Source organism: Rhinocladiella mackenziei (assembly GCF_000835555.1).
Source record: "Rhinocladiella mackenziei CBS 650.93 unplaced genomic scaffold supercont1.1, whole genome shotgun sequence".
NCBI classification, from domain to species: domain Eukaryota; kingdom Fungi; phylum Ascomycota; class Eurotiomycetes; order Chaetothyriales; family Herpotrichiellaceae; genus Rhinocladiella; species Rhinocladiella mackenziei.
In genome coordinates, this window is record NW_013550604.1 from 691,186 (window position 1) to 714,004 (window position 22,819).

At 49.3% G+C, this 22,819-nt stretch overlaps 9 protein-coding genes across 9 annotated transcripts; 6 read left to right on the forward strand and 3 right to left on the reverse strand.

The window, feature by feature from the left end:
• Nucleotides 1-2,312: 2,312 nt before the first annotated feature.
• On the forward strand, nt 2,313-3,208 carry Z518_00245 (uncharacterized protein; the record flags this gene model as incomplete). The annotated part of the gene is made up of 2 exons (XM_013420848.1): nt 2,313-2,576; nt 2,624-3,208. 2 exons carry the CDS (start codon nt 2,313-2,315, stop codon nt 3,206-3,208), a joined length of 849 nt encoding a protein of 282 aa, XP_013276302.1.
• A 1,073-nt stretch (nt 3,209-4,281) lies between these two features.
• Nucleotides 4,282-4,813, forward strand: Z518_00246 (uncharacterized protein; the record flags this gene model as incomplete). The annotated part of the gene is made up of 2 exons (XM_013420849.1): nt 4,282-4,591; nt 4,680-4,813. The coding sequence occupies 2 exons, from the start codon at nt 4,282-4,284 to the stop codon at nt 4,811-4,813; spliced, it is 444 nt and encodes a 147-aa protein (XP_013276303.1).
• A 1,928-nt stretch (nt 4,814-6,741) lies between these two features.
• Z518_00247 (uncharacterized protein) lies at nt 6,742-8,488 on the reverse strand (the record flags this gene model as incomplete). The annotated part of the gene is made up of 3 exons (XM_013420850.1): nt 6,742-7,010; nt 7,101-7,368; nt 7,418-8,488. 3 exons carry the CDS (start codon nt 8,486-8,488, stop codon nt 6,742-6,744), a joined length of 1,608 nt encoding a protein of 535 aa, XP_013276304.1.
• A 1,332-nt stretch (nt 8,489-9,820) lies between these two features.
• Nucleotides 9,821-10,498, forward strand: Z518_00248 (uncharacterized protein; the record flags this gene model as incomplete). The annotated part of the gene is made up of 1 exon (XM_013420851.1): nt 9,821-10,498. The coding sequence occupies one exon, from the start codon at nt 9,821-9,823 to the stop codon at nt 10,496-10,498; it is 678 nt and encodes a 225-aa protein (XP_013276305.1).
• An 898-nt stretch (nt 10,499-11,396) lies between these two features.
• Z518_00249 (uncharacterized protein) lies at nt 11,397-12,411 on the reverse strand (the record flags this gene model as incomplete). The annotated part of the gene is made up of 3 exons (XM_013420852.1): nt 11,397-11,472; nt 11,523-12,130; nt 12,199-12,411. 3 exons carry the CDS (start codon nt 12,409-12,411, stop codon nt 11,397-11,399), a joined length of 897 nt encoding a protein of 298 aa, XP_013276306.1.
• A 2,173-nt stretch (nt 12,412-14,584) lies between these two features.
• Nucleotides 14,585-15,286, forward strand: Z518_00250 (uncharacterized protein; the record flags this gene model as incomplete). Its single annotated transcript, XM_013420853.1, has 1 exon — nt 14,585-15,286. One exon carries the CDS (start codon nt 14,585-14,587, stop codon nt 15,284-15,286), a length of 702 nt encoding a protein of 233 aa, XP_013276307.1.
• A 1,486-nt stretch (nt 15,287-16,772) lies between these two features.
• Nucleotides 16,773-18,873, forward strand: Z518_00251 (uncharacterized protein; the record flags this gene model as incomplete). The annotated part of the gene is made up of 2 exons (XM_013420854.1): nt 16,773-17,816; nt 17,878-18,873. The coding sequence occupies 2 exons, from the start codon at nt 16,773-16,775 to the stop codon at nt 18,871-18,873; spliced, it is 2,040 nt and encodes a 679-aa protein (XP_013276308.1).
• Nucleotides 18,874-19,247: 374 nt separating this feature from the next.
• Nucleotides 19,248-19,592, forward strand: Z518_00252 (uncharacterized protein; the record flags this gene model as incomplete). The annotated part of the gene is made up of 1 exon (XM_013420855.1): nt 19,248-19,592. One exon carries the CDS (start codon nt 19,248-19,250, stop codon nt 19,590-19,592), a length of 345 nt encoding a protein of 114 aa, XP_013276309.1.
• Nucleotides 19,593-22,304: 2,712 nt separating this feature from the next.
• Nucleotides 22,305-22,660, reverse strand: Z518_00253 (uncharacterized protein; the record flags this gene model as incomplete). Its single annotated transcript, XM_013420856.1, has 2 exons — nt 22,305-22,583; nt 22,637-22,660. 2 exons carry the CDS (start codon nt 22,658-22,660, stop codon nt 22,305-22,307), a joined length of 303 nt encoding a protein of 100 aa, XP_013276310.1.
• Nucleotides 22,661-22,819: the final 159 nt, after the last annotated feature.

Here is a 22,819-nt window from a genome sequence, read left to right on the forward strand (position 1 = left end):
TATTCCACTCCGACACTCAATATTGTCTCAAGAGTACATGCCGTTTGTGTTTGTTGCCTATCGCTTCCGAGATTGATGTTCAGCAATTTCATCTTAATGTTGGGGGCTCCGAAAGCGGACTATACCTGCCGTGTCCTAGGGCGTTGGATTTTCTCAGGATGCCTGAACGGCACAATAGCTGCCGGGAGATGTCCCAACTCAAAATGGGCCCCTTCAACTCCTCCATTGAAGATGACGAGGACTGTAGTGGTGCAGACTCTTTGCCTGAGTAGTTCACGGATGTTCCTGTCACCTATATCGATGAGGCGCGGAATAGGAAGCTGCAAAGCGGTGTCAGTACGGCTGGGACTAAAGTGCTTGATTACGTCTGAGGTTGCCCCTGGTAAGCTGCGGACTTCAATTGAAGGGTCTAAGCGCCCTCTCTCGGCTTAACCAAATGTACGGCAAAGAGTCCTCGACCATCTGTGTCTCAGAATCCTTTCATGGACGACAGGTGAATTGCTGCACGAATGGTCACCAGACCACATTTTGAAGCACCGACGTCTCAATCGAGTCAACATCCCACAAGGTCAAGTAGTTCTGGACGTTTTGATACCCGCTGACCGAATCCCGTCCTTGGGTAGCTGCAGCTCGATTCTTCATATGTACTGTTCAGTCTCACTCAACTGCACCATAACCTTTCGCTAGCAACCTAGATCTCATTCCTTCTGCTGGTCTCGATTTGCCAACTCCCGCAAGGATGCTCTCAATCACCCTGGCAATTGTCAGAGACAAGCTGTTAAATCATAAAAGTCCAAAGATCGCGAGGTGCTGCTATGTCTGGCTCAATCTCGTACGCATTATCAACGTCGCTAGCCTCCTACTCTTGGTAGCTGCTAGCGTCGCCGGCACCACAAAAACCTTTATCGTGAGCAAATTTTTCGTCTTCGAAGCCGCCAGCCAAATTGTTCCAGCCATTATAGCGTTGTGTCTGGTTGCTACCGAGATTCCGATTCTTACTGCGTACTTCACCCGTGAGTGGGCCTTGCCAGTGCTCACGCCGGACACCACGAGAAAGTGTGAATTCATCGTCCCGGTCAGCCTGAGAGGCAACTGCCCACAGAGCCGCGATGGACGAATCGAAAGTAGTGGCAGCAGGAGAAGAGGCCACTTAGCCGAATTCCCTCCTTGGCATGTATCAAGGAATGCCAAGAAACGGAAGGGCAAGCGTGATTCAATAGGGAATTGATGGAATTGACAGTCCTATATGATATAGACTCGATCGCTTGAGGGGTGCGATGAGCAGGTTATAAGCCTGCGTCTCGCTGGTATCTAGTGTCTTGGCAGGGGCTGCCCTGACAGCATGTTTCAACGAATAGCATGCCTTTGCTCTGTTGGAGAACGCTCGAGTTGGGCTGCTGCCTAATGCAACTGCTATAAGACCGATGACTGTGCAATGGGACAGCATAAGGACATATGACCGTCTCAGACATTTCGAAAGCCACCCAGTCGTCTTTACGAGCTTTTGGGCCACAATATCCCGCCGGAGTAAATCTTGAGGGCTGAGGGCATCAAACTCTCTTCAAGATCCCGCGAGTTTTGCCTTCAGCACTGCCTCAGCTCTCAGCGTGTTTCAGAACTGACAAGATACTAGCCATCAAGAGGAGGAAGACAGATCAACGTCTATACGGCATCGCCGTAGAGTTCGAACGGGAGCGGTCGATCTGCCTCCACCGAGTCTTGAAATCCACGGGGATAGGTCCTAGGAATCAATGGATCCTGAGAGCTGTCTCGGAAGCGGAAAGACTTTTGACGGAGATTTGTGCTCTTGTGAACAAGCATGCAACAGAGAATCAGAAGGGGCTATCGAAGCTACTAAAGTCTGGAGCCTGGATCATCAGTAATGAAAGGAGCTTGGAGAAGCTACTCAAAGACTTGAGACAATTGAACCAAGATATGATGTTCGTTTTGTCTCCATCAGAAACGGACGGACTGCACTATCATCTTAGGGCTACATTTGTGGCTCCAGCCAATTCAGATCGCCTAATGGACATTCACGAGGGCACGAGGACCGGATATGACGACTGGAAGATAGCGGCAAAGATCAAGGCCTTGAGCACAGATCTAACTACAGGAGCTATGGTAAGATCGATTACGATCGTGGATTACTGTACTCACGGTTTCGAATAGTCTGATCAAACGTATGCGGTTTGACTAGCTCGAGATTACCCACCACGACTAGGCCAGGAGACTTGTGTTCGGAATGGCAGACACAAGTCAATCTGGCAGAGGTGCTTGGAGCCGAACGCGCATTTGGCCTGCTGACTCAGAGAATGTCTCCGGTTGCCGGCGACAAGGATGGGGTGGAGGCACCGGTAGTGGTAGAGTGGCGCTCTGGCTTCTCCAACCCGACCAGCTTCAAGGAGTATCGCCTGGATCAACTTGTGTATACCCTTCGCCAGATGCACATCGCTGAGAACTCAACAGAGTCGTCTCCGGCCGCTCCGGTCAACTTCTCCATGCTCTACCGTGAGGGGTGGATCACTACGGATCCCAGCTTCACATCTATCGGGCTTGTCTACAAATTCCTCCAAGATGTATTATCCGCACCAAGCTTGCTGCGTGAGCGCTGTCTGATCGCAAGCGGCGTCAAGATCCGCCGGCGCTGGACCTACGGTTCGCCATGGCGCTCGCACTCGCTCAGAGTCTTGCCAATATGGTGACTGTGGGCTGGATGCACAAAGCCGTTCGCAGTCATAATGTTCTTGTGTTTGACAAAGAGAATTTATCAGAGCTCTTTTTGGCCGGATTCACCTACATGAGATCGGGAGACGCCGAGCGGGAAGATCTGTCGACTTTGCCTTGCCATGATCCAACATTTCAACTCTACCGACCTTCTCTGCAGCAGGCGAGGCCTCCGGATCAGGGCACGACGACGGAGCGCTCAAGGCTTCAAGCTCTGCGGAACACCAGATTCGATACCTTTGGCTTGGGCATCGTCATGCTTGAGGTCGGCTTGTGGAAGATTGTCGACTCACTAGCGGAACCGCTTGCTGACAAAATGTCTGCCCAAGAATTTTTGACTTCAAAAGAGCTCCGTTCTTGGATTGCACGGCTGTCGTCTCGCATGGGTGACACTTATTGCAACGCGGTCAAAGCATGCATTGACTTTGGACGCGGATCCGTTCAACAAAAAGATGAAAAGACTTCTTCGAAGAACTCCTTGTGAGCCTGGCAGGATGCAGAGCTTGATCTACAGCTCCTTTTTGATGCGAGCCCAGAAAGAATGCCGGCTTCGATGGAAATACGAAGAGTCATGAAAAACTATTTCCTCAAGTGTCGCAATACCTTGCCGAGATCGCTCCCAACAAGCGCCCAGATCGAGAACACGAACTGCGACGCCGCCAGACAGAGTGCGCTGAGGAAGACGCCAAGTCGGAGCAGCCATTTAATGCCATGCCACAGAAGGCTTTTCACAGCAGCAATGTCCCAGCCGCGCAAGTATTCTCCAAGAGGGTAGCGAACCACATACACACTGAACCGAATTGCTGGGGCAGTCCCTCCGATGGAACAAGCTTGGCCAGTAGCGTTGATTTTGGAACAGTGGACAGCGGATGATTTGGCTTACGGGTATCCGGTCAAGCGGAGATCCCGATATGATGGTGAGCCACGATTGCCGCAGAAATAGCCTCCCTGGGTTCTGCTTCGCCTGCGTCTCGAGGAATTCCACCGTGTCTTCAAAGACCTCCTGGTCCATCTCCATAGCGAATGTGAGGACGCACATTTTCCGGCCGGAAGGAAAATTTTCCGACCCCAAATTTGCACGTGCTGGCCTTATGCGAAGATCCGAAAGTGGTACAGCGTGGTTTGCGATAAGCCGATAACGTTAGCGCCTTGATCGATAATTGGTTATCGACAATCGATTATCGGCATAACGATAATCCTACCAATAAAGCTTGGCACAGAATGAGTCACGTGCCATACCTCCATGATCGGATCCAGTCTATGGACCACTTCGGGGTTACATGTGGCGACGCCAAGGCTTATTAAGACCTTCGGGAGCGTTGTACGCTTCGTACACGCTTCGAAAGTGTATAGTCTGACGGTCCCCCGGACCCCTTCGAAATATGTCAAACTTCGTGAATTGAAAAGAGCACTCTTTTAATTCACGAAGTTTGACAGTTATGAGCCCGGCTATCGCACGCTGCCTGATTTGTACTAGCCTAAACTTTCTCTACCAATCAGCGCTCGACGTTACCCTTCAGGAAACTAGACCAACTGCTATCTAAACATATAGCCACTATGCCATCAACACAGAATACTTTCGACAGCTCTCCTGCCAAAACAGTAACTCTCATCCTGGACAAGCCAGCGGACTGGAAACAATGGCTGCTCACAATTCGTCAAAGGGCTGAGAACACCAATATCTCGCAGTATATCGATCCTGACAAAGACTCTCAACCTTCTACTCTCACAGAACCAGGTCTGCCTACACTGAAAGATGCTCTGTCTGGTCCTTATGATGAGACCGAGCTTAAATGGAAATACCTCGCACCGAAGAGAAGGAAGAGTACTACTATCTCGAAAAGCAGTACAAGCAAAACTTTCGCAAGTGGGAAACTCAAAGGAAGGCTCTTAACGATATTGACGCTCTTATTGTTGAGAGGACATCTCGAACTTGTCTTACATATATTGACCAGGGCTGTCCTACACCATGGTCGAAACTCAGGAAGCTAAGGCAAGCTCTCGCGCCTACCGATACAGCACGAGAATGGGAACTTATCAACGAACTGAGAAGTCTGAGGAAAGCTCCGAGCAATCAACGGATGGATGATTCCAAGTCTTCTACACCGAAGCAGAAAAGATTAAACTACCGGATGTTCAAGGAGATCGAGCCTGCTACGACTTTCTCAATGCTATTGAAGGATACAACCCATCCTTCGCAGAGCGATACTTTAGCGAATTGGTTAAGAAGTCACAGGATGTGATATCTTTAATCGAAGAATTTCGCAACTTAAGGAGAATATCAAATGCTGCCTTCTCGACATTTCAAGGGAGACAAGCACTTCCACACTCGTGTATATGTGGTAAGGAGCATTGGTTCAGTGAATGCCCATATATCATCGATACTATTCGACCACCGGGTTGGTCTCCCGACTTAAATATCATGAAAAAGCTTCAAGAGCGACTCGGGCAAGATGCAAAGTTTGCGGCATTAGTCGAGAAGCAACGTAAACGAGCACTCTTTCAATTCACGAAGTTTGGCAAAATATGACAAGTCCTCCATAAATCCATAACAATTAACTAGAGCTGTCACGGGACTACGTGGCTAGGGATCACGTATTCAGCGGTTCTTCAGCACTTCCTGCGTGGTATACTTTCTTGACTCTCTTCGTGCTACGTCTTGTACCTAGATCTCGATGCTAGCTGGAATACATTGATTGAATCCTTGAACCTGAACCTTCACAAGAGCCCTTAACTAGATCCGTTTAACAATAACCCTCATCGGATCCAGTCTATGGACCACCTCGAGGGTGTGCGATTAACCAGAGCACTTGACAAGATCCGTTTAACAACAACCCTCATCGGATCCAGAGTATGGACCATCTCAGGAGTGTGACTATGTCAAACTTGGGGGTGCAAATGAGATGTATTGAACGCTCTGTCCCTTTGGCAACTGGTCCTGCCAGGTTACCAGTATATGTATACTTAGTTGACCTCTTTTCTACTCCTATTCTTCCGTTATGCCCTGCATAGAGGTGATAACCTTTCCCAGGAAAGGGGTACTGCTCATTGTTCGACAGATTTACCAGCGTGTTTAACTAGATCCGTTTAACGACAACCTGTCAAACTTCCTCGATCAGATAAGAGAAACTCCTTGATAGAAAGGTGTGCGAGTTGAATCTGGATCCTATCACCTTCTGAATCGCTGTCGTCCTCCTCTTTTCTGGTAGTGTAGCGGGCGCTACGTGCATGGATTATGTAAGGGGCAAGCAGACATGGGTGGGTAGAAAGTTAAGGAGCGCATCGAGCCTTTAGTTTGTTTTTGCAAGGACACACACACGCACGCCAAGATACACAGAGCATAGAGAGATGAAAAAATTAGAGCTTTGTGTGGTGTTGCTCAACGATCCTGACGACGACATCCTCCTTGCGTGACAAGCGCCCAAGTGCTAAATCGTTCATCACCTTTACAATAGTCACGAACTTTTCATTCTGAAAACATATCACTACGTTATGCGATACGTCTCCCGATGTCGAATAATCTCGTTCAAGTGGACCGAACCACTCTGGACCAATGCTGCTTCCAATTTTCAAATTTGATACTGCTCCGGGCCCGTCAGGACACCCTTGACTTTCGTGGTCGACCCAGAGTTGAGCGATTCAGAACGAATTTTGAGTTGTGAAAGAATCCCTGCTTGAGAGCTTCTTTCACTTCTATCCTCGTTGTGGTTAACCCCTATACCTTGACCCGATTTTGCCGATCCGGTTTGATGGTCTATCATCCGACAGCTTTCCCAAACTGCATCGCAAGGCGGCCCTGTGCACGGCTGCAAAGCCTCCTGTCAAACTTATCTCATTGAAAAAGTGCTCTGATCGAATTCGGTCAGAGGGTAGGGTTGAGCCGACCTATATCTAAGGAGTATACGTCATCATTGTTGCCGGTTGTTTGTGATACAGCCTAGTGAGCGAGTATTGCAAAATAACCCGGTTAGTCGTGAACGATAGGCCACCACCTGTTCAACACTACCTAATCACATCTCAGATCCCGTTCTTCTCATCCATCATAATAGCATTCACCTTCCTACATCTCTCCACATCCTCGACCGTCGTATCCATCTCAAATCGATTTGCTGTAATGTTCAAGATCGCCGCATCATTCCCAAATGAATGCCACTGTAGCCTTTCCCCTCCAATGCCATTGAACTCCAACGGCCTACCATACATGAAATCCCCTAACAGCTGTTGCAGTCCCCTGGCTGTGCCTTCATCGACATCAAAGCCGAGTGGGAAGTTGGGATAGAAGGAATCTATACCCCTCATTAGCACCATTCTCTACTTCGTCCAAAACAGCACAAGTATTCTCAAAAAAGTCGAAGATAGATAATGAGAGAACTCACAGCTCAAATCCTGTCCATGTACCGCTGGCGGTATGCTCATAACATATTTCCTTGCCCTCCCACCATATTTTCCTATCATTGCCAGAGCATGGCAAAAGAACACTGCATCGCCCGTCCAGTCCCATGCAAGCTTCTCAGGGAGACTAGGTGGGTAACGGTAGAACGAGTGGATCGTAGCGATGGTGACGTTGGAGGCAGAGGGTAGGATGCGCCGGACGAGAGAGGGGAAGGCTTCTGGCATGTTGGAGTCTGAAGAGAGGGTTGAGGCCTGCTGCCCCGTCAGTCCCACGTTGGCGAGGAAATTTTCCTTTGCATACCTCGTTCTGCATATTGCTCATGATCAGTCCCTTCAACCCATCACCCCCATGCTGATCCGACAGCGTAACAGTCGTCAGATCATGCACAGTCTTCTTATCAACAAACGGTGCAAACCCCATACCCGGCCCATAGCACCCTCCACCGGCATAGTTCGGCATCTTGGTGACCATAATGTTATTGACATCACTCAGCTCAGCCTCCGACAACCTCTTGAGACAGGCAAGTGATGTACAGTTGGACAATTCAAGCATGGTCTGGTATACTTCCTCCCGCCTTGCCGTAACGTTGCGCTTCAGCGGCAGAGCAGAAGACGAAAGAAAAGCCCTTTGGAATGGGACCTGCCTATACTTGCTTTCGGCGATGATCATTTCGGCGATGCCGGAACCGGCGCTCTGGCCGACGGCAGTCACATCTTTGGGATTCCCGCCGAACTTGTCGATGTGTTTTTGTGTCCACTCGAGGGCCATCCGACCGTCTGCGAGACCAATGTTGGGATCCATGCCTTCTTCGTAGGGAGATGAGGCGAAGCCGTACAGCCCCATCCTATAGTTACTTGTCACGAACACGAATGGCCGCTCGTTGCTCAACAACTCATCGAAGAGTCCCATGGGATTGGAGAAATAGTCTTTACCGCCGAAGGCGTATGCGCTCCCGTAGAGCCAATGGAGAACTGGGACTTTATCCGCTGCCTTGACGCTCTGCGGGACGTAAACGTCGAGGAATAGGCAGTCCTCGCTGCCGAAGTGGGTGCCATTGAAGGGTGGGAAGGGTACATATGCCGGGGCGGAACTGATGCAGGTTGATCCATGTGCGAGCGTGCCATTCTGTATGCCGTCATGATGTACTGGCTGCTGGGGCCACTTGAAGCGTAGGTCGCCTGTTGGAGGCTGAGCGAAGCGGATGTTCTTGTAGATATTGATCTTGTGGCCTCGGGCTGTGGCGTTAGTGGTTGTAACAGAGTGTTTTGCGTAACCAAGGTCAATATAGTCTGAAGAGGTAGGACCGGAGGAAGTTAAAGTCCCGAGGACGAACAGTACGTAGAGATGCAGATAGGCGTTGAAGAAAGTCATGATTGCAGACGAGTTGGACGAACTCGGCCCTGATGCTCTGGCATGAGACTTCTCCCATTTATACCTACGACTGGAACCGTACCATCCACTTGGAACTCCATAATACTTTTGACTCGTTGCTGTTGCATCATCATCGTGGCTATAAGTAGGAAATAAATAAGGGAGCGGAGCGAAGGCAAGGTCAGAAGAGAAGATCATATCTTGGGAATCACTAGTTCCATTCAGGAAAACGACAGACGCCAGGAATAAATTTCCCTTCCTCTCCCCCCTCCAACCCCCACCCCAACATGGTTTTTGATCTAAACGTAACTAGATTCATCATTACAACGCTCCTTCGGACAAGGTTGAGCCTAAACCGTCTATCTGAGCGAGGAGCAAGCGAGAAAAAGGCTACAAGGCTGCAGTGTACGTGACTAGTCTAAACCTAATGGGGAATGCCCACAGTGGGGTGTTTCTGATGCAGAGCCTAGGCATCACCTAACCCCGGCTCTTCCCGACTCAGTCGAATGTGCGTGCACCCATGCTCCGACAAAAGAAGGCGATGTCAAAAACACACTAACTTAAAAAGGAAAACGAACTCTGTAGTTGCGGGGGGCTGTTTTGAAAGATCAGCAATTTTCTTTTCCTCGTTTCCCTTCCCTAGTCTCCCCCACGTGCCCCATGTGTTGATGGCGATGCACTCTGCATACTACATACCAACAAATGTTGCATTCGTGCCTTGTCTTGGGAGGGCGTTGAGACTTACGGTCCTAGTTCTTGCAGGGTTATGACCAACTGCGCTGACGTCATTGCCGTGCACGAGGGCTCCGCTTTCCCTTCTCTGATCATGTCAGGCTTGCCCCTGCCAAGACACTAAATACCGGGCGAGACGCAGGCTTATATCCTTCTCATCTCATCGCATCATCGCTTGACTCCTCAAGCGAACGAGCCGATATCATATAGGACTGTCAATTCATCAATTCCATACTGAATCACGCTTGCTCTTCTGTTCCTTGGCATTCCTTGATAATTCTCGATCCCTTGACGCAGAATGAGCAGACGTGATTCAAGCCTGCGGTGAGCATGACAAGGGCAACACGCCAGCGGGCGCGGCAGCGCTCGCAGGCACTTGGCACGGCCGCAGGCGGCACAGAAGACACAGACGAACGTGTCGCTATGGGCGACAACGCCGATCGAGACGAAATCACCCCTACCGAAGCCACGGGCTCGAACACGGTTCAGTTGAGCAAGCCTGACGACAGCAGGCGAATCGCAGGCGAGTAGCTCACCATCGAAGGGGAAGACGACGACTAATTCGAAGAAGTCGAAGAACTGCATGCCAAAAGAGGAAAGATGACCAAGCCTCAGTATCTAGAGTGGCTTAAAGAACGAGTCAAAGAGAAAAGAATGGACCAAGATATCAGGGCCCTCGAGGCCGAGCTAGCAGGAGAAGCGCCTGCTGGTAACGTACAGACAGCGATGTTATCGAACAGCCAGAAGAGACCCATTTCGGCGAATGCAGAAACACTCCTGGCGAAGCAGCCGCGGTTGGCTAAGCCTCCATCGTTCGCTGCGAAGAATGTCCGTGAACTATCCGACTATGAAGTCGGGTGGACCCTGTATTTCGCTGGATTGGGCATCGGAGAGGACCAGCACGCTACACGCATACGTGTAGCAGCAACATACCTCGAGGGAACTGCCGCACGGGCATGGATTCGAAAGGAGAAGGCCGTAGAGACATGGCCTGCTTTCATCCAGTTCCTTCGAGATCTGATTGTGGCTCCTGCCAACCGAGTTGCCACAGCGACGTTAAAACTTCAACAAAAGAGACAACGAAAGGGTCAGTCAGGGCGCGAATTGCTCGACGAAATCGAGGCTCTCGAGCAAGATATCCCTGATGATATGACTCTGCGCGAGAGACGTGCCTGGCACTTCTTGAATGCTCTTGACCCAGACCTCAGGAATGCGGTTATGAAGGAAACGAAGGAGATTCAGAGTCGCGAGCAAATCCTTGCGGCAATCCAACGTTAGGAAGAGGGGATAATTGCCACGAACCGGGTTCTGACAAGTATATAAGCTAAGAGGTCCAGGTTTCTGTCCTAAAATGACAGGATTCTTAGTCTTTTTGGGCGATCCCCAAGGGACTGTGAACCTCTTCCTGACAGATGGCCTTGTCATACCCGCAAGCGGCAGACTCGGCCATGCTTCAGAATCCATAGGAAGAGGCCTCCACGTACCCACCAAGTCTCATTTGATCACTTCTAGGTTCCACTATCCAATATTGCTGGCCTAATGCGGTATCAACGAAGAGCTATGGTCCGAATTTATCAGAGAAATCACCAAAGAAGCCGAAATGACTCCCATCAATGGACCGCAACTGTGAGCAAGAACGTTAGCACTTCTCTTCGGCTTGCTGGTCGGATACAAAGCACGGCAATGTAATGAAGAGAGGAACTTTTTATTGGCACGATTACGAAATATTCTTTAGGTCATCAATCGATGGAACGAGGTTGCGTTTAAGCCCAAGGGTCTCCTCATTCGTGTAGATGTTCCAGGGGAAAGTGTTGATATTGGTGAAATGGACATTCTGACAGAAGAAGCCTGCCAATCAGAGCGATCCAGTGGCGGATATCCGGATTCGGAATTAGCTCGGCAAGAACTGAAGACGGTAGAAGGGGGACATGGGTGCGAGGTGGAATGCTTCCAAAAGGGAACGGCTTGTGATTCTGCCCTTCTGTAGTTAACCTCGACGGTAATGGCCCACAAAATGACGGTCTATTTCGTTCATAGAAGTCTACGATTCCTCTCCTTCCATTTCAGCTCATAACGCACCGCCCTGGCCGGAAAATCCAGCCACCCCTGTCTCCCCAACCACTCTCCATGCACTTCATCCAAATACGTCACCACCGCCCCTGTCTCCGCTTTTGCCCTAGGCCAACACCACCAGTGCTTCACGGCGCATAACATCGCCATCCAATGTACATACAATAGCATCGTGAGAGGATCTTTCTGAGAAAGTAAGTGGATGTGCTGAGGGGTTATGCCTTGCACGAACTGGAGGTATTTGACTGCATTGATATCGTGATCAGGACAACCGGGGAGACCAGATACTTCGTGTGTGAATTCGAGGCTGTCGTAGATAGAGCGGAGGAGAGTGATGCGGCGGACAAGTCGAAGGTAAATGTGCTCTTCTATTCTGGAGGTGTCTGTTATGCCGAAAAGCTGGCACCATGATGAAGGGATGCCGACTGTCCCATCCCGCTCATCGTAGAGACATGTGTGATTTGACGCGATGAAGAGGGGTTGCCAGATACTCTCACCCTTTGTGCGAGCACTCAGACCCGTGAGTAGTGGACTTAACCCTAGCTGTACACTGAACCACTGCAGCGGATCAGCACCAGGGATGTCGGGAGCGAGCGGCCACCGCGATGTTGCGGGTGCGTGTACGTCAACGTGCGCAAAAGACAGGAGATTGAGGAGGATGCATGATGTGATGAGGGGATCGGGGTTGGCGTGCCATGTCATTTTGGACAGGGCGGTGCGGAAGGAGGAGGAGGCGTGGACCCAGTGACCGGTTTCGATGAGAGCGTGCAGGGGCTTGTTGGATGTGGTATTGAGGTGGAGGGCGGAGGCCGCCAGGACGGCGTGCATTACGTGAGGAACCTGTAACGGGTTAGTCAGGAAAGGTAGGCGGCAAATGGCAGCGCGGGACCGGGGTAAGGGGAACAGACACTTTGGGCTAGGCTCCAGATGTCGATTGATTGCATGTCTAGAGCTCTCCTGCTGTACATATCTGGACCGACGACTTTAATAAAATGGTGCAACATTTCGAGATCGTAATCGGTAGTAAACGCCAAGTTGTCATTGGCCAGCACTGGAGGTGTCTTGCGTCCGGGCCACAGCGGCACCGGAGGACTCTCCTCGCCTGCGTACGCGCATATCATCCCTCTTCGTCGGCATTGGCCACATTGGGGTTTGACTTCGTCACACTGGTTCGCGCATGAATGAGCAGGCAGCACTTTTGTGAGCGAAGGGGCTATGTATGGGTTACCTTGACCCTTCGAAGCTTGCACGTCTTGCAGCCTGAGCGGGACTTTGTATGGGATTTTCGGGTCTTGTATGCTCTAGTGTCTGATGGTTCCCACCTCTGTGATGCATTAAAAACGTGGAATTCGCCAGCCATGATATGGTATCAGTTGGAGGGCTAGGAAGGACGATAGAGGCAGTTGCGCGGATGCGGTATACGAAAGACACTGTAGCGGAAGAATTGCCCAAATAACCAACGGTCTCGTATCGGATGCAGGCAATGGGATGCGTTGGCCAGGTAGTGGTTTTGATCGTCAAGACAGCATCCTGGGTCGATATCACATCGACGACGATGGGTATGCGTATGAAGGCTAGCCTATTACGCTAGAGCCCGCTGGTGCCTAATGCCAAGAGCCCCTATTCCCTGGTCTATATAGAGAGCTCTCCCCTTTCCATAGCTGCAATCTACACACGAGTTATATCCGCCCCGCTCAAAGTTCGACAGTTGACCTATGAGATGGTTGCCTGCTAGGTTGCAGCACAGGCAACAACACGAAAGGATACTGTTCAGATAGGTATATAAATAGGCTCTATCCTGCACTCGTTGGGAGAGCCATAGCACTCTTTCTCAGGCTTGCAAATAGATAAATCGTATCCAGATAAATCGAAATCAAATCAAGTTTGTATATTTGGATAAAAATTCCGTCCAATCAGCGCAGCATTAGGCAATATTTACCCAGTCAAGCTGGATAACACATATCTTAATCCTTCTATTTAGCCCCCATTTCACAGATTCAGTGTCTTCCAGATCAGTGAAATAGGTTATAGCTCGCGCGATCCTACCTATATCGCTATACTGGCGATATAGGACTTGGGGGGGAATTACCAAAAAAAGAAAGGCCCCCCTCCCATAGTCCATCTCTGACGAACTTATAGATGGGGCGCCGCAGCCAGTGAAAGCTTTAGCTAGACAAGTTCAACTCAAGAAAGGTTTGAATCAGTGACCTCCCTCGGTATCACTCAGTTTAACATCAACAATCACTGGCTGGAGCATTACGTTTACCCATCTAGGGCACCTAGAAATCTAGGCCGGACAACCCTCTTGCCTTACCTATGGTCGAACACTAGTAAGGCCCCTCAATTCTATCGGTTCGACTGTAAGCCAAGTGTTTTGCCACTCGGTTACGTCCTTGATAGGTCAACCACGATTTGATATCAATTTTGAAGCAGTTTTTTGGAATTATAAAATATAAACTTGATTTTTCTTCTTTTTTTTTTTTATTTTAGAACCGCCTGGTTAGGGCTTGGCGTTGTGCGGCGACGCCAAGAGCGACGTGCCGGCGGCCAATCACGTAAGCATATGGCTTGGCGGTGTCACGTGGGCACAAGGCCACTTCCCTTGCCGCACCGTCATCGGATCCAATCAATGGACCATGTACCCGGGGGGGGGGGGACCCTACTCGATAGATATCGATATCCTCGATATCGAGACGATCCACGCATCGGATCCAGTCTGTGGACCACCTCAAACAAGTCCTTGCTGATCACACTCGAGATGGTTCGTAGCGGATGTCGACGTGATCCATGAATCCGACACCATGATATACCACCGCCATCGGATCCAATCCGTGGACCGTGTGGCCAGGTGGAGCCGGGGGACAGTGTCTGGCGCTTGGCCTGATATCTAGATGGTCCTTGGAGCGGATCCCATGATATACTGTCGTACTGTATATGGCAACATGTTCAGCTGTGATACTGGAATACTCAATGATCTTGCCTATGAGCTGAACGCGGAGACGGCGAAGGCTGTGCCAATCTTCCACCCATGCTACGGTAGCAGCCGAATCTCGATCTCGAGCCGATCCTGATTACGCTAATATCCTTTGCATACTCCTCTATCAAGACCTCCATAATAGCACAACCTACCTACGGCTACACGAAGCTAGCCTTGAATTGCACCCAAAAGCCCCGAATAGCCTACCTGATATAATCCGGCTTCACCAAATCTGCCACAGCGAGAAAAATGCTATTTGAAGCCACAACTGGAGAAGCAAGAAGCTGAACTTATTTAGATACGCGACTGGCAGAAATATGGATTCTGCGACCCATGAAAAGTTGTTGCAAGCCACGGCTGGAACTTCGAAAACGGACCTAGATCTGCCTCAATCCCTCCTGGATGCCGCAGGGGATCTACCTATCACGCAATCGCTACTTGAAGTGGCAGCACGCAATTTCTGGAATGGAGCGAAGGCAATGCGGCTTTTCCTGGATCGACATACCAATCTTCCGCTGAGCGAGGCGATAGTGGCAGCCGCGGCGGGCAACGAGAGAGATGGGATTGAGATAATAAACCTTCTGTCTAGATACCTTGAACTTCCGATAACCACACAAGTCGTGCAGGCGGCGTTACAGAATAAGCCAATTGGAGGAGAGATGATGAAGCTCCTTCTCTCTAAAGGCGAAAACATCCCTGTCGCAGAAGAGATGGTTATTGAAATAGCAAGACGCTTCGACGGACAAGCGATGAAGCTCCTCCTCTCACGATGCGAGAACGTTTCGATCACGACAGGAGTAGTAGTCGCAGCTGCAGGGAATTGGAACGAAGGAAGAGAGGTGATGGAACTTATCTGTCAAAGTGATAGTGTCACTATCATGGAAGGAATAGTTACTGAAGTAGCAAGACGCTTTAACGAACAAATGATGAAGCCTCTCCTTTCACGAGGTGAGAATATCCCGATTATTATTATTATTACTCATACTCCCGTGCAGGCTGTGCAGTCTATAGGGTACTAGCGCTATTCTAGATGTATCCTACAGGTGATCCAGACTCATTCTTTTATCTCCGGCAGAGAAAATTCCAGACTCTTTGACCATTCGATAGTTCGTGTGGAGTGGTGTGTGGGGCTCTGCCCCTTGTGTTCAAAGTCATCCTCCGCTGTTAGCGTTCTCGGGGTAACGAACGTCGGGAGCGTTTTCTCGAGTGTTGACCTTCATAATATCGGCAGGTCGGCAGGTTACCCTGGTGGCTTTGGGAGACTTCCCTGGGTCTCTAGAGTCTTATTCGCGGTCGCTGTGGGTTATGCGTTCAGCACCATTGGATAGTTGTATTGTAGTGGGGCGCTACGTGCATGGGTTATGTAAGGGGCAAGCAAACATGGGTGGGTATAAAGATGGCGAGAGCATTGAACTTTTCTTGTAAGGAGAGCTTGGTGTGTGGTTGCTAAACGACTTTGACGACGACATCCTCCCTGCATGACAGGCAGTCAAGTGCTAAACCGTTCATCACCTTTACAGTATCTCCAACAAAAGTCTATTGGCCACCCCTTTGTTCTTTCTTCTTGCCGATGGTGTTGATAGCATTTTTACCAAAACATTGTGTATAAGTGTCGTGTTTCGCTAAGAAAGGATAATGATTGCAGTAAAAGATGCCATTTGGATTACAAGGTTCGAGGAGATCTGTAACTGCGTGTAGAAGTTGTGAAAGAGCATTACTAGGGGAAATTCGTGCTGTGTAATTCGAGCGCTGAGTGGAAAAAGGGCTCGCTTTGTTCTGAAATCGGCGTTCAAGGTCGTGTATGGAGAGGATGGGCGGTGATCTAGGTTGTGAGAGGCGGTGTGCTTGAGTACTTGCTGGTGGTGGGGGTGTAGAGGCTAGAGGTCGCGAAGATTTCGATGATGATGGCGATGGTGACGGCGATAGCGGCGACGATGCTGAGGGGGGACGAGCCACGACAGCCGCGTACGAGACTTTAGCAGGGGAAACCGGTCGTAGAGGGGAGGGTCTGAACTGTCGACTCTAGAAGTGGTTTCATCTCCCTCAGAATCTGTTGAGCCCGCACCTACTCTGACACAACTCGTTGGGGAGTTGTCTGCACGCCTTCCTTCCCAAAACACCCCTCCAGCACCTGGTGGTTTCCCAACTCGAGAGTTTCCAGCATCTTCCATCCAACAAAGAAATCCTCTACCTTTGTTGGGATCAGCACCTCAACCGACGCGTTCTCACCAAACCTTTGGTTCCTCGACGTGGCCTCCAAAAACACCTGCATTTCAAGAAATCCAACCTCTTGCTCGAGGACGTCATTCTCCTTCTTCCTCTTCTCAGGAATCTAGTCGAAATCGCACTCAAAAGCAACCCTCCCCTCGTGACCTTGGCTTCCGTTCACCTCGTCCACAACCTCGACCTGAGTGGACTCTAGTCAGTGATCTCGAAGACCTTAGTCCTCGCTTCTTCAACTTATCACTTCTACGTTCCCACAGCGTCCATACCTCTGTCAACGAAATGGATGATACCACAGGACCTTCCGGTGGTGACTCTCGAGAAACAGGTCGACGCCCTCCTCGAATTCCGAACCCTCCATCATCTCCCCCTCCTACATACTCCAAGAATGACTACCTTCGAGATGCTGAGTTCATACTGTTGTTACAAGAAGTTCCCATCGATGAGATTGGACCTTATCTATCTCAATTGGTCACTGATGTCGTTCTCGGGATTGCTCGAGGTGCCGTAGCTGTTCTTGATTCACGCACTCGAGGAGAAAATCGTCTAAAAGCTGAGCAACGATATCAGGACGATGAACAAGTTTTCACTGAAGCCGGTGCTCATGCTTTCATTGATCGCTTTGTTGAAGGCCCTGCTCTAAATGAAACTTCTGCCGTTGAGACTGCACAAGAACGAAGACGCCGACGTCGTTTCGATCACGGGCCTGTCGAGGATGCTTATGCTATTCCCCATCGAGACACTCGGTCACCTCTAGGTCAGCAACCTCGATATCAACCACCTCCTAGAGAGTGGAGTGTCTTTCCCAGTGTGGCACCCTTTGGTACACCTTTCGGAATGAACCCTTACCCTGCTTCATCTCCTGCAATGGGTTTTCAGCAACCATATCAGTACGCACCTCCTCCAGCAGCCCAATCTCAACCTCAAATGATGCAACTGTCAAACTTGACTTCTCGTTCTACAAGTGGACGTAGACTTAAAGCATCAGAAATGGGAGAATTCGATGGCGCTGGCCCCGAGACGAGGAAGAGAAAGCATGCGCCCGAGATGGCTCCTTCGCCAAAGAGAACCCGAGTTGGCAATGGTGACCTGATAATCAACGGCGAACTGAACTACTTCCGATCCGGAGCAACGGATTTTCCCAATCTTCTACAGGAAGAGGGCCAGGCTTACTTCGATCGTACCGGCTACATCTTTAAGTTGCGCAAACTCGACAAGTTCATACTTTTCTGCCGCCCACGTCGGTTCGGCAAAACACTAACAATAAGGATGCTGGAACATTTCCACGGCCTTCAGTATGCAGATGAACATCGATGGCTGTATAAGGTACGCAACTGTATCCTTAATTACCTTGATGTGAGAACTTACATCTTTTCAATCATTCTAGGGTCTTGATGTGCAAAAAGATATCGATGAAAGAAAAGTGAGCCCCGGAAAGTACTTCGTCTTGAAGTTCGATTTCTCATCAATACCCCGCCGCCCAGACCTCACGGAGGCAAATGAGGCACTTATCAGGGCGTTGAATTTTTCCATTAAGCAGTTTTATAAAGCATATACTGCATACTTGGGCGGAAACTTTGAAACTCTACGCCAAGGTATTAACAGTAAAGACCCTAACATTAGTCTTGTGGAGTGTGTCGATTTAGTTCAAAGTACGATTGCACAGGACAAGCGTCTTGCAGATATTGAAGGAGTCTACATACTCGTCGACGAGTACGATTCATTTCCCAATCACTACCTCAAATCACCCCAAGGCATCAAAGGACATAAGACGACAAATTGGGAGAAGACTAGTGTCGGGGCAACCTGGCTGGCTTTCTGGGCTGAAATGAAGAAGTTGGCGGCAGCAGGACGCATCCAAAGAATTTTCATCACGGGCATCTCACCACTCTCCCTGTCTCAAGTGGGCAGTGGATTTAATATAGCAAGGAATCTGTCATTTCATAAGGACTTGGCTCAGCTCTGTGGCTTGACAAATTCGGAATTGAAAGACACCCTACAACAAATCACCCAAAATCCCACAGACAGCGAGAAGTACCTTTCAGAAATGACCATCCGTTTCAACGGATTTCATTTCTGCAGAGAACGAGCGGTCAAAACCGTTTACAACACGGAGACATGTCTATTATATCTTCAGAGTCGTATCGAGGGTATTTCGCCAGAGATAGAAAACCCGGAAAACTCTGAAGTATCTTCGCTATTTCTCGACCACCTTGCTACTTCAGCATCGGTAATAAAAGACCTTGAAGATGGCCTGAAACGTGACGACAAAGGGCACTTTATGCCTCTCAAATACGACGAATTCAAGACGGAGATCAAGCTTCAAGAATTGGTAACTGTACTCTTATCTCAGCCCCGATTCACGCTAACTTGTTACTTCTAGAATAATGATGATTGTTCATCATGGCGTTCACTAGTAGTCTACTATGGCGGCTTTACATTTCACCCAGAAATGCCATCAACGCACCTGAAGATAGCGAACAATGTTGCAGCGCGCCGTATCGCTGCCGCGATTCTGAATAAGTATGCCATTCGTGACTCTTTGGCAGTGTCACTTCGGCGCCTTATAGCCGACAGAGAGCTTGGAGGGGCACTGGGTTGTTATCGACGATTGATGATGCAACGAGACGCCTCTTCAGATGATCTAACTAGGAGGACAGAAGAAAACCACCGCGACAGCTTCTATTTCTTCTGACAAACCGTCAGCTTCGTCCTCAAGCAACCAATTTACGCGACTACACGCTCTCCCAAATCCTCATGCTTAGATTCACCAACTCTGACCAATTCCACTCCGGAACAGTTGGGTCATGGGTTCGGGAAAAGGATGCCCAACAGTTGAAGAATTATATCCTAGGCCAAGAAGTGCAGCAAAAGATAGGAAACGATTGCGAGTTGCAGGCACATCTTGTTATCATTGTTGGGTCGCGTCATATCTTGCTGTGGGATATGAATCAGGCAGGAACCTTGGCTGAAGAGCCTCGGCTCATTGGGGGTCTCGAGTTAAATGGAATTCTTATTGCTCGGGACTTCCATGCCATGGCTGCCAACAATTTTAGCCCCAAGGCTAAAATTTATTGGCAGCAAGCAAAAAGCAGAGAGTGAGGTGGATGGTGGGCTGGAGAGGGAGGTGATGATGAGGTCACCCGAATCGTGATCACGACAGTCGCTTGACATCAGTGCTGCACACTCGCGAGTGGTTACTCGCAATATCCACTCGCGTCGCATATACCTTCCAAATTGAGTATATTGTCAGCATCGTCCTCGTTAAGACATGGTGATCAACATCGTCGACATATGGTCCATGGACTGGATCCGATGGGGAATATCGTACCTGTCACGGGTCCACGTGCCAAGGGCTACACTCTGCTACTGCCTATCGTTGTCTGTTGCCTAGAGTTACTCCTAAGTGGACGTAAATATTATTTGTAAGCAGTAGTTAATCTAGTTGATTTTATTAGCAGTGTGAGGGTTCGGGGTCAAGGATACAATCAATGTATTCTAGCTAGCATCGAGTTCTAGTACAAGACGTAGCACGAAGAGAGTCAAGATAGAATGCTACGCAGGAAGTGCTGAACTCCTAATTACGTAATCCTTGGCATGTGGTCCCGTGACAAAAGGGGTCGAACCCGCCCAAAACCCGTTGGGTCGCCCAAAGTTTAATTAAATACAGGATGACATAAATGTGCGTAATCCCATTAGTAACTATTACAATAATTATTACTATTGCAAGAACTCGGACTCGATGAACTATGCTAAAAACTTTCTCGTAGTATATTATCCCAACTAAGTTAACTATTACAATGATCATTGCTTTATGAGCATTCCCTTCAATTCAATGATTTGAAAATTGCTTGGTTAATACCATATGTTACTGTGCTTAGCTAATTAATTTTGAAATCGCTTGGTTGTGGCTTGGCGTTATGTAGCGACGCCAAAGAGTGTCGTGCCGGCTAATCACGTGTGCACGCGCTCCCCTTGCCGCACCGCCATCGGATCCAGTCTGTGGACCATCCAGGGAAGCTCTACTGATCACCCTCGAGATGGTTCGTGACCGAGCGTGAACGGACATGCCTCGGCATCGAGATAATCCATGGATTGGATCCGATGGGTCGTGGTATTCCATCGGATCCAGTCTGTGGACCACCTCAGACAAGCCCTTGCTGATCACACTTGAGATGAAGGAGCGCTCTGTTTTCTATCTACTTATCGAGGTGCTAAGACTCCTTTTATAGACATGCGAATGCTACATCGTTGCACAGAGCAATTGTCATGGCACAACCTGGAAGCCCCTCGAACGGTCTTGGCAGGCCCACTGTGGCTGTCGAATAGCCTCGTGTGCCTGCCGATAGCTATAAGTATCTGGGATAGCATCGCACTGCTTTCACGTTCTTTGTCTCTCGTCTTGTACTTTATAGTGCATTGGATAGTAATATCATTGTCGGATCTCTACTCTCGTTCCCTCGTACGTCCCCACCCTGACAGTGTGTGTGTGTGTGAGAGATTCATTTACGCCCATTTGGCCATGACAGGCTGCAGGCTAACTCGCAGATTCTAGCTATTGCTAGCACTGACCCTCAACTCAGTCAAAGTCCTAACCATATTCCCTATACAGTTGTCGGGCATGTGTACGCGATTTATTCTCAATAGTCCCTCGGCACCAACCGATCCGTCATCCATCCTCTCCCAATTCCGGAGTATATTTACGATACCTTTCCATCCAGCGCATTTGTTGGGCCACGACAGTCCTTTAACGTCGTGTTGAGGGGCTTACCCCATAGTGCAGACAACTGCACGAGGAAGTTGGAGGGCTTATGCTGAAGATGATGGTCGAGGTCGTTGAGATAGAACTATTGGAGGGGGGACTGCACTGTGTAACCCTTGACATTGTATCCCAGTGGCGTTATCCATTCCACCTCTTTTGAACTCTCTTGACTTCATTGTGCTGTCGTGCTTGTCGTCGTGTGGTGGTGCAGGACGCGCAACCCCTGAGCTGCCAGCACGTCCCCGTCTGCTGTTGGATTCGTCTTGGTTTCCCCATCGAGACAGGTACTCACACCGGACACCGCGAGAAGGTGCGAATCCATCGTCCCACTGGCCAGCAGCCAGCGCTCTGCGTGCTCGCAGAGGGCTGCAGACCTCGTAGGAGGACATGAAGGGACACAAGAAGGAAGGTGTGCCGGCGCGGCACGTGACTTCCAGGAAAGGCAATACTTGATATGTTGATATGCTGGACTATGATATGGGGGCCATAACAACATATCAACATATCACATATTATTACCCTTCCGGGTAGTGGCCTTCGCCTATATAGTTATGGCTTCACCCCTCGATACTCTACGTAGTCAACTTCGTTCATTATCACACCCCTACCATTAGATACATCGATACGCTCTGCATCTCTGCTCCACAGCCTTACACTCATAGTCCCTGACCTCAACCCACGTGACGTCACCCGGTGTGACACACGTAACACCTTACCGACTAAGGAGACGAGCTCTAGATCGAAAACTATTATCCTTCTTTAAGCTGGATTGAATTAATATCGGCTCGTGTGTGTCGATGGTCTTTAGCGAGTTAGGCTTGTCGGAACTAGGTACTTTTAAGGAAGGGTTTTAGTGGTGTAGAGGAGAAGAAATCGACGTTTTGAAAAATAACTCTTATAGGATAATGGACGGGGGAGATCCATTGGTTGTATATGAGAGGAAAGAGTATTTGCTATCAAAAGACGAAGGCCTTTCCTGTTTCAGCTTAATACTAGTGGTGTGGAAGTAGGGTCAACCTCATCGTCGATTCGACACACTTCACTATTCTGGGCTACCAAGACTGAAGCTGATTGCGGACACTTCTAGATACCGGACCACGGCCTTTTCCATCAATCCAGTTGTTGATGCTCCCTGTTCGGTATTTGTCGCCCTTAAATTTCAGTTTAAGAATGTCGTTAAGCTTCATGGGCTCGAGTCTTTTCGCTTTTTCAATGCTGCCTTCTCCGCTAAGCTCCAGGTAGGGGATTTGGATATTCTTGAACTCCATGAAGGTGTAGAGGTTTTTATTGTCTGTAATGAGGAGATCGACAAAACCTGAACTGTTATTCATCTGCACAAATCAGCTTCATATTCGTTCTTATTGGATATGAATAGGGGTCTTACCTTCGTAACCTGTGTAGACTGCATGACGTCGTTTTGTAGAATACCCATCGAATACTGTCTCGATGGTGTTCCTCCTTCTTTAAAAATGCATCTCCGACGATATCACGCTCTCGCATCATGTGACAGTACCCAGCCAATACGTCCGTTGGGTTCCCAGTTTTCGCAAGAGTATGTACAGCATTG